General features: G+C 35.3%; 1 protein-coding gene across 1 annotated transcript; it reads left to right on the forward strand.

Annotated features, from left to right (window-relative positions):
* Positions 1-785: 785 nt before the first annotated feature.
* PELI1 (pellino E3 ubiquitin protein ligase 1) lies at positions 786-10,781 on the forward strand (the record flags this gene model as incomplete). Its single annotated transcript, XM_084234556.1, has 6 exons — positions 786-856; positions 3,662-3,791; positions 6,543-6,644; positions 9,178-9,375; positions 9,474-9,662; positions 10,215-10,781. 6 exons carry the CDS (start codon positions 786-788, stop codon positions 10,779-10,781), a joined length of 1,257 nt encoding a protein of 418 aa, XP_084090682.1.
* Between the last annotated feature and the right edge of the window lie 335 nt (positions 10,782-11,116).

An 11,116-nucleotide genomic window follows, 5' to 3' on the forward strand; every position in this document is an offset into this window, starting at 1 on the left:
CATGTGAATTGTATAATTGCCTGTGTACAGGTTTTGTGTGAACATGGGTCTTAATTTCTCCCAAGTGCTCCCTATTAGGCTCTAGCTGTTATGGTGGTGGTGGGAGCACCATGTTTCTGTGATGTTTGGCTACAGTAGAGTAGTTTCTGTCAAAAGTTTCTGTCTTGCTAAGACTGCTCCTTTCTTTACAAGAGAGCAGGCTTTTCTTGGGGCCTTTTTTTTCTCCCTGTATCTGCCATTTGGCATTTCTAGCTTGCTATCTTCAGCTCCAAGTCTGGGATGGATTAAACCAAAAAAGAAAAAAACCCAGAGAACTCACAGTTCTGTTTTCACTGGGTCCCAAAATCCCTAGCTAGTCTGCCTATTCACAACTTTTCAGTCTTCCTGTATTTATATATATATGTTATTTATATGATGTATATAATATATATGTATATAATATATAATGTCCAGGGCTTTTTAGGTATATTTGGCAGAAGTAACAAGGAAAAATAACATTTATCCCATTTTCCTGGTAGTGGAAATCGCCAGTACATTTTTAACCTATTTAAGTAGTTGATCAAATATAGAGCCACTTTTGGAGAAAATGTCCCACATTTCAAATAATATGTGGTACTTTCATTAATACTGTGCTCACAAGGACTGTTGGAAAATGACATCTGTATTGAAACTGAAATTTATTGTTCATAATACTAATGAAAATTTTTCCCCTCTAGGAAATAATGCAAAAGGTGTCCCAAGGCTCCTGACCAGTGAACAAAGATTTGAGAAAAACAGCCAAGCTCATGTTTTCTCCTGATCAAGAAAATCATCCATCTAAAGCACCAGTCAAATATGGTGAACTCATTGTCTTAGGGTAAGGTTTCTTCATCTAATAACATAAAACATTGAATAATATATAGTAACTGGCATCTAGGTTAAAAGTACGTATTTTTAGAATTTATATCCTACTTCCAAAAAGGATTTAAAGCTACGGAGTAATATGATCAAATCAAGAAACTTTCATAATTCTCATATTTATACCATCTCTTATAAACGCTTAAATACTGTATAAACTTGGCCTCACCCTCACCCCCAGTAAGAACAAAGCTTCTTAAGATGAAATGAAAAAGTTTGTCTAAAGTCACATAATCATTCCATTTGTCTTCCCTGTTCCATCTTTTAGAGAAATTGTCTCAGTCCCCTGCCCCTTTAGATCATTTCATGTAGGTTAGTTATTTGTTCTTCTGCGCCTCTGAAGTAGTTGCTTTATGCTTGTGGTTCTGTACTTGATGAAAGGAGTTATATAGGCATAACAATATGACTCTGAAACTCACGACCTTGCTGCTTGTTTGCTTTAAAAGTAATGTCATTCATCCAGCTCCCACAGACACAATCTAAAGATTGAGGAATAGATAATTCTATTATTTCAATTTATTCGATCTAAACTTGCCATAATTGTCAAAACAGAGACATAATGTTAATCTGTTAACTGCCGATCCCAGAAACTAGAAATCACAAAATTTACTTTCCTCCTGCTATTTCTCTTCTGCCTAAAAAGCAGGTCTAGACACTATAACATGTTTTAGAATCATGTTGGAACACACTCTTGTTTAAGTGAAAATGTGTCCATTGTTTCAGATGAAAGTAAGAGAAATTGGGGAGCTAATACAGAGTTCAAATAGCAAGACTTTGGACAGTCACTTAACTATTCTGGGCCTTAGTTAGTGCTTCTGTAAAATGACAATTAGATGAGATTATCTAAGGCGCTTTGAGACTTGTAATTTTTTTCCTCAAAAGTAGAATTTAAAAGATCATCAACTTAAGAGAGTATATTTCAGCTTTCAATCACATCAATTTTAATACATTAATAAACCGCTTTTAATGACCAAAAAGCTATTCTAAGTTAAATTCTTCTACTATGAAATTTGAATCATTTGAAGACTAGAGTTTAAAATATAGTATATGGTTTAACTGCCTAGCAGAGTCTCAGTTAATCTTTAGCAAAAGTTGTCTCTATATCTGGCTCTCGGTATCTCAAAATCCTAATACTTCTTTCCTACCCTTTAGAAGAAGTGAAGCTAGACGTTGTCAGTTTGTGCTTTTGCTACTTAGAAAAAGAACTTTGACCTGTAGAAACACAATAGGGTAGAAAGCCTATCTCCAGAAGAGGAACTCGTGCAACTCAGCAGACAGTGGTGAGGCTCAATGAAGAAACCCCAGTGAGGGCCTCCCCTGCTGGCGCAGTAGTTGAGTGCTGGGCTGCCAAGGTGCCCGCAGCCTCTGCAGCTCAGGTTTGTTCCCCGGCCCCCGGCAAGGGTCCCACAAAAAAAAAGGAAAAGAAACCCCAGGGAATTGGTGGAAGCACATAGTCTGGAATGGCCAAATTTTAATGTATTGGGTAAGGAGTTCTACTCTGCATTTTTTAGCAAGATTAGCAAGGGCTTCCTCCTGTGGAATTCAGATTGTTTTCTTTTTATTATAGAGTCAGAATAATTTCTATGTTGACAGTCTTTGAGTAAATGTTCCCTTATCAGCCACCATTATAGGCCAATTTGCAATGCTGCTGTCTTCTAACTTCAAAACTGCCCTTGTTCCCTACCTCATTCCTCACTACCCTCCCACCCCCTACCCACCCACCTTTCTACCCCCCAACTATATTGACCAGATGTTTATGGGAGACCATCAGAGCAAAGATTTTGTTGGGGAGTGGGATCAACAAATAAGGAGAAATTATTATTAAGCTACTACTTATATCAAAAAGAAGCAATAAAGAATCAAATAAAAGCATGACAAACACCTAGATTCAAATTTTAGTTTCACTATTGTCGCTTATGTTACCTTCAGAAAATAACTTAATGCCTCTGAAAAACTTAATTCCTCTGAGGAATAATTTAATTCCTAACATGTAAAAATGGAGAGTGAAGCCAGTTTTGCAGTGTTCTTATGAGGATGGATTAAGTGAAAGCATATATGGAAAAGAACCCAATAGTACCTCCTGATACATAGAAAACATCAATTTTTTTTTTTTTTTAACTTTTCCCCTGTTCAATCCTAGCTTACCTTCAGGACATATATAAGTTGTGATAGAGAAATGCTCATAAGGTCTGGATAACAAAAATACCATTTCTACTTGGCAGGGTCTTAGTTGGATAGGTTTTATCAAAAATGTAAATGTTTATATGTATCTACAAGTAGCTGAGACTTAGCAAGCAAGTCTGAAAATTCCTTATTTCAGAAGTTCAGCAATTTAAAGCATTTGGTTCACAAACGAGATTCTATTTTTAAAAATTCATACTGTACTTTTAAAGGTTATATTAGCACTCACAAATATCCACCTTAAAAAAGTAGAATGAGTCATAAGGCGTTAGGTACCACTAACCAACTTTTGATTATCTTCAATAAAAGAGAGAAGAAAAATACAGCTAAATCAGAGCTACAGCTAATCCTAAATGTACTCTATGACTTGAAATGTAGCCAAAAGAATCTCATTTTGTATCATACTTAGGCAGCTGCTTAGGATACTTAGGGATCAGCAGTTGCTAAGAGGAATTTGGGATAATTATGTTATGCTAATAGATAATTAATTAGGGGCTGATCCTATAAGGCAGAGCAAAATAATTGTTTTAGAATTGTGTAGTTCTCACAAAAAGATCAGCTAACTTTTTTTTCCCCCCATCAGGTATAATGGGTCTCTCCCAAACGGCGATAGAGGAAGGAGGAAAAGTAGATTTGCTTTGTTTAAAAGACCTAAGGCAAATGGGGTGAAGCCCAGCACTGTGCATATTGCTTGTACTCCTCAGGCTGCAAAGGTAAAAAAAAAAGAAAAGGCAAACCAAATTAAGTAACTTGAACTGTACATGTCATTTATATTCTCTAACATGCCCTTCACATTTCTATACAAGAATTTTCCTTTTGTTTGGATGGGAATTGACATTGGAGACATGGTTTTTCCAATGCTGCCATATGGAAGGGGGATCAGGATTTTTTTTTACGACAAACTAGAATTTTTATGTAAAAAATAGATAGAAACATTCCCTTTCCTTATTAAAAAAAGGTGGGTGTGGGCTATGGTTTCATCTAGTATTTAGAATCATATAGCTGCCTTGAGAAGTAGGGAGTTCCCTCTGTTACTAGAGGAACCTCATCTAGGCTGGACAAGGAAAGTAATGTATGTATATTCAGGTATAGAAGCATGTTTGGATGAGGTCATCTTCTTTAAGGGTGTGTGGATACTTTTATTTATTTTTTTCATGATCCTCATGGATTTAATTAAGTATAATACCTTGAACAAAGTAGACCTCAGTCATTGTTATATTGAATCAAAACTATAAAAACAAATCCCCAACTCTGTCTACAAGAAAACTTCACAATCTACTGATATATTTACTACCCCCTATTCTTTTCCTACCTAAATATCCAGAGGCCAGGCCACCATTTCAGGACACGTGGGCTTTTCCTAGAGTAACAATTAGGAGCAGTTTCAGCTCCTTTTATTTCCTGTGAATTCCTCTGCTACCAATTTAATAATACAGACTGAATTTAATACTTTGATGGATGAGTAAAAGTTAGGGTTCTTTGACTTCTGGAAGTATCTTTATCTTTAGCTAAGCATCCCTAGATGTATATTAACTATATGCCCCCAGATGTATGATTAATATTACAGCATCTGAGGTATATCTTTATAAGTTAAAAAAAAATGAGAGACAGAAAAATCAGCACATGATGCCCTGTTTTAGATCACCTCTCCAGTCTCTGAAGTTAATTGGATTTTTAGCTTAGATTTTTCAATTTTTTTTTAGCCAGTGTAATGTCTTAAGAAAATAGACCTCAAACCTTGCTGAAATACTACTATTTGAGAACCAATGAATATAGAAAAGCAATAGTTTCTTTTAGATATTTCTCTTGCTCTTTTGCAGAGAAGGGAGGTGTACTGAGCAGGTGAGGGATGTGAGCAGTTTATTTATCTCATTTTTCCTATACTTCCCCACAGGAGTACTCTTGGCATTTTTGGTGTGCCAATTCTTTGTGCAAGACTGTCCGCCTATTTCAGGGTATTTAATGCTCTTGGTCTCCACCTATTAAATGCCATTAAAGCCCTCAAATCATTGTGATGATCCAAAAAATTCATCCATTTATTTCCAGAAGCTCCTTGTGCAGTTAATACTATTTCCTGGTTGAGAACCACAAGGGAACATAAATTCAAACCCCTACCTCTTTTCTTACTTTTTCTTTACACTTCTGCTGTCATCCTCCTAATGTTTTCTTTGTTAGCTCTTTTTAATCTTTACTAGACAATAAAGGGCACTGATTGTTCAGTCTGGTAGTCATCTGGATAAGTGGTTAAACCCTGCCTTCCAGTCCACTGAGAACTTAATTTGATATAGTTCTTATTCTCACTCTAATAACTTTAATAGTTAAAAAACAAACCAAAAAAAAAAACAGGGTTTAACACAAAAATTTGTGTTTTAAAATCTCTTTAGTCATTAAGAATTAACTTCCAAAATGCTGAGCAGTTACCAGTTGAAAAGTCAATCATTTAATCCTTATGAATACAAAAATGTGTAGAGAAAAATGTTAACAACATGCATGCCTGAGGTTGAATAGCTCTGGAGAAGGGAAATAGGGAGCTGGACATATAAGCAGCCTCCACTATATCTCTTGAGTTAAATTGTTTCTTAAAAAAATCAGAACAAAAGGGTATTATACTTTGATAAAGGTAGGTAGGTAGTACCCAAGTTTTTATTCTCTTTGTACATTAGAAAATTTCCCAGTCTTAATTAATCTTAGAGCAAGTGCTTTATTTATTACAGATTAACTGCAGGGTTGTAATTAAGAAGCATTTTTTCATTTAGCCTCTTTACTGTCTAATCACTAATCTTGTGTCTTTATATCTATTTTCCTTTTACGCAGCCATTTTTCCACTTCCTTTGTGCAGGTTTTTTCCCCTTCTGATACTATCTCCTCTTAGATACATAGACAATACCTGAAAACAAAACTGAAAAGTTCTTTTTAGCAATGTTTTTTAAGATTGGGATAAGTCAGAAATACAGTCATTAGCATTGTATCCATTTCCTTTGGTAATGTGTAATCATTCTATGAATTTTTCTGTATCTTGTGCAGCATATGGCAAATACTTCTCTTCCAAAGAATCACAGAATGGTTAGGAAAACCAGGTAGCTGCTTATTGGTTGATTTTATAATTCTGAATTACTTTAAAAGTAAGATTCCTCTTATCTTGCAAGATTTTATATTTTCTTCTTATCAGAACAGTATTGTTTCTGCATGGGATTTGGTTTTGATTAGGAAGACCAGATTTTAATACAATACATATTTTTAATACAGTGAAATTATATTTTTTAGTCTATATAGTATTCTTTTATGCCCCATTCAACCTGAGAAGCTACCATCACAGATGAGGTTATACAAGAGTTATTAATCTCTACCCTAAATTTCAAGAAGAAAATAAGGCGTATGTGTAATAAATAATTAGTCTTCTTTTTAAAATTATTTTATTTGATTGACCTGCCTGCTAATATTTGCTATTAATCTTTCTTTCTTAGGCAATAAGCAACAAGGACCAGCATAGCATATCATACACCTTATCTCGGGCCCAGACCGTGGTGGTTGAGTATACTCATGATAGCAATACTGATATGTTTCAGGTATTACAACATCCTAATTTTTTTTTTCTTAAAAACAAATAGTAAAAGCCTTCTGTCAGTAACTCAATGCTTTGGCCACATTAAGAATTATTTATAATATTTTATCTATTGTATGTAATATTTTTATACTGATCTCTAAACTCCACATATAAAGTCAGATAATATGGTTAAGAATTGGACTCTGAAATCAGATTTCCTGATAAACATTTCTTAGCCACTCTGTACCTCAGTTTCCTCTTGTAAAGTGCATGTATAGACTATCCCTCTAATGATTATTGGCAGGCTTAAATGTTCTAGTGCCTATAAAGTGCTCAGAGCTGTGCAAGGTACCTGATAAACACATTGCTGTTAATACTCGTAACTAAAACCATACTTAGCTATTATCTAAAACAGGAAACCAACAAATATTTGGAGACATTCATGACTTTTAAAAAAATCTTTTCTTGCTACTTCTTTCTACTTTCCTCTATAGGTAACTAAATGTACAGGCAGTTTCTAAGTATTCATATCATACATGTGAAGTCTAACAATTACCTACTTGGCCAAAGCTACTGGAGCAATAAAAATTTTTTCTCATTCTTTGTACCAATTCATTGCTATTTTTATAAACTGTATAGTTTATAGATGTCCTATAACTGACAGGACAACTAAATTCAAATCATAAGCAAAATTCATGATCCTTTCTCCCTTAATATTGGGTTTTATAAGCCTTGAATTTTTTTGAAACAAGGTTAAATAGGGCATAATTTTGTTCTTGGCCTAATGATTTTTCAATTTTTCTTTATTTTTCAAGATTAAATGAAGGTGGGAAGGTCTGGAGATGTCGCTAATTATAATCAATAGCAAAATGTTTCTTTGAAGTCACTCTCTCCCCCCCACCCTTTTTAATGGAATGCTGAATTTTTTGGAATAGTGGAAATATTTTTCATTTCAAAGGTCTGAGACCATTTCTTTAGGATATTATTATCTTAAAAATAAAGAAAGGAGGCATCCAATCTTAACATTAGTTAAACAGTCAATTTCCCCCTAAAACTATTTCAAACTAGAAAAAGACTTTGTACTTGATGATAGGACCAAAAAAAACCACTATAGCGTTTTTTCTGAAAGTGCTGATTTGAGAAGGTTTGTTTTTTTGTTTTTTTGTTTTTTTGTTTTTTAAAGATTTATTTATTTATTTATACAAGCACTGGGTACAGTCAGAAGCACGGGAGGGTGAGAGAATTCACCAGAGCCAGAGCGGGGAACAGAACAAGCAGACTGACGAAGTACACTGGTGAGGGGAGCAGCGGGCGCGGCAGGAGAGATTTGCGTGCCATGTGGGACCCTCGCTGACGGCTGGGCATCGAGCTGATGCTGCAAACAGAGTTCTGTGGGCAGCTTCGCAGCCCAGCGCTCAACCGCTGCACCACCGGGGAGGCCCTGATTTGAGAAGTTCTTAAGACTCAGCTATGCAAAGAATGACTTTTAAGAGTCATCTTTGTTAGAGCCCTTTGGTATTTTTTTCACATATTCTTCAGTTTTATGAAATAACTTCATAACAAAAACATTAATGAACTAATCATTTCTAAATACTTATTTTAAAACCCCATGACACTTGCCACTTTGGTTATCTTTTCTACTAAGTTCCTTTTTTTTTCTTCCAACTTTTATCCTTCAAAATGAAATTATTTATTAACTAGTATCTCTGAAGATGTTTTTAATTCATTGACATGTCACCCACCAGAACTCTTCATAGAAACTGGGGGCCTTTTCTCTCTGAAATATGGTCAAGAACCAGGAAAAAATATAAAAGACTTCTAGGTATATAAAGTCCATATTCCACAGTCCATGCACTGACATTTCTTTTCAAGAACCTTTGGCAATACTATTTTCTGAAGTTGGTTATTTGATTTCTCAGCTCATAGCAAAGTGAACTGTTAGAGGAAAGGAAAGCTGCTACAAACAAGTATGCCCAGTAGTAAGAAGTGTTAGCTGACAACCTGACAGAAAAGATACAAAAAAAATGTGAAGACCTCAATTCAAGACTATATATTCCCTTAACATAGGATACTTATTTTTGTACTCCTTTATAGTACCTAAAGACATCACTGCATTTCAGCTTAATATGAATGGTATCCACTGTGTAATGTTCTGGAGTCATCAAAAATACATAAGTCACTTATGTATTTACTGTATATTCTGTTAAAGAAAGTAGAATAATATGTGGTAGACATGTTTCTATCCAAAGGGTGAAAATTAAAATTAGCAGTCATCTAGAAAACTCAGTTATCCCAAATTATGTACTTCCTGAAGTTTTCCTGTATCTTGAGTCATAAGTTCTCACTTAATTCATGTGTTTTAAGGAATTACTGCATCAGAGGAAGCCAGACAGACTCGTTTTTAAGAGTATAGCTGTCTCTAGAGTTAAGGAGTGAAGACTTAAGATGAGAAGGTCAAGCTTTAGAAGTTTCAGAGATTTAATTGTGCCTTTTGTGAATGGATTTTTCTACTGTGCTCTTTTGAATAGGTTTATAGATATTTCTTTTTCCCTTAGATTGGTCGGTCGACTGAAAGTCCCATTGATTTTGTAGTAACTGACACAGTTCCTGGAAGTCAAAGTAATTCTGATACACAGTCAGTTCAAAGCACTATATCAAGATTTGCTTGTAGAATCATATGTGAACGGAATCCCCCCTTTACAGCACGGATTTATGCTGCAGGATTTGACTCATCAAAAAACATCTTTCTTGGGGTAAAAAGCTTTTTTCCCCTAAATGATACATTGTTATATAACGACTTCTATTTCCAAATTATAAATAAGTAGAAACTTATTTTTCTTACTCCTACTAGGAGAAGGCTGCAAAATGGAAGACTGCAGATGGGCAGATGGATGGCTTGACCACCAATGGTGTCTTGGTTATGCATCCACGTAATGGGTTCACAGAAGACTCTAAGCCTGGAATATGGAGAGAAATATCAGTGTGTGGAAATGTATTCAGCCTGCGTGAAACCAGATCAGCTCAACAGAGAGGAAAAATGGTAAGTACTCAGATGTAGTTTTTCGTTTAGCTATAATTAACGTATAAGGTGAGATGGGCTAAATGCATTACATATACACCCCAAAACTATTAAGCCTTTCGCTGACAGAGTTCAAAGTGTCTCAGTGATTACCAAAAACTATACTAGAGGATGATATTTTAATGTTTCAATTTGGACTCCAAAAATGTGTTCTTCTTTCATATTATGTTAATATATTTTTAGTCTAAGCTTTTCCAAATTAAGCAGCACTTTTTATTTTCTAATTGTATCTGTATACATGGCCATGAGGTTACCTAATTGGAAATATTAGACTTACTGATTAATTAGCCAGATGTTTCTAATCACAAATTGTCTTTAAAGATGAAGCGATGCAGTCAGTATTTTTTCTTCAGTTTTCAAACTTATATTTTCCATGACTGCCATTAGAGTTTCTTAAGTATGTAGTAACTGTGATAGGAAATCCCAGTTCCTCAATAAGGAACATGTAAAGGCAAAACTGCTAGTAAAAATCCAAAATACAGTGGTGAATGTATTTGTTCTTGCTTCCTGCAGGTGGAAATTGAAACCAATCAGTTACAAGATGGCTCGTTAATTGATCTCTGTGGTGCAACGTTGCTGTGGCGTACTGCAGAAGGCCTTTCCCACACTCCTACAGTGAAACATTTAGAAGCTTTAAGACAGGAAATCAATGCAGCAAGACCTCAGTGCCCTGTAGGGTTCAACACACTAGCATTTCCTAGTATGAAGAGGAAAGATGTTGTCGATGAAAAACAACCATGGGTGTATCTAAACTGTGGCCATGTGCACGGCTATCATAACTGGGGAAACAAAGAAGAACGTGATGGAAAAGATCGTGAATGTCCTATGTGTAGGTCTGTTGGTCCCTATGTCCCTCTGTGGCTTGGATGTGAAGCTGGATTTTATGTGGACGCCGGCCCTCCAACCCATGCGTTTAGCCCATGCGGGCATGTGTGTTCAGAAAAGACAACTGCCTATTGGTCCCAGATCCCACTTCCTCATGGTACTCATACTTTTCATGCAGCCTGTCCCTTTTGTGCACATCAGTTGGCTGGTGAACAAGGCTACATCAGACTTATTTTCCAAGGACCTCTAGACTAACAGACAGTTGTCCTTCAGGACTGCATTATAAATTTATAAGCTAAGAGAGTTGGATTTTCCAACCTGTTGTCCACGTCACAATTTCTCTGCTCTGGTTATTTGCATTAAGATGATGAATTTTTTAAAACATTTATAACAAATAGTAGCAATTTATGAGCAAATATCTGGGAAACTCAACAAAGGAATTTCTGAAAGTACCAGACTTCTGAATTCTGAGTTTTGAAAATATATTTTGAGGAGAAAAAGACATAGTCTAATTTGATGCCTTCATTTTAGTGTTTTTGAATCACCCATCCTCAGTGTTGAAAAATTGTTTTTGTATAACTGAGGGTATT

This window comes from Talpa europaea (assembly GCF_964194135.1).
Source record: "Talpa europaea genome assembly, chromosome: 6".
NCBI lineage: Eukaryota > Metazoa > Chordata > Mammalia > Eulipotyphla > Talpidae > Talpa > Talpa europaea.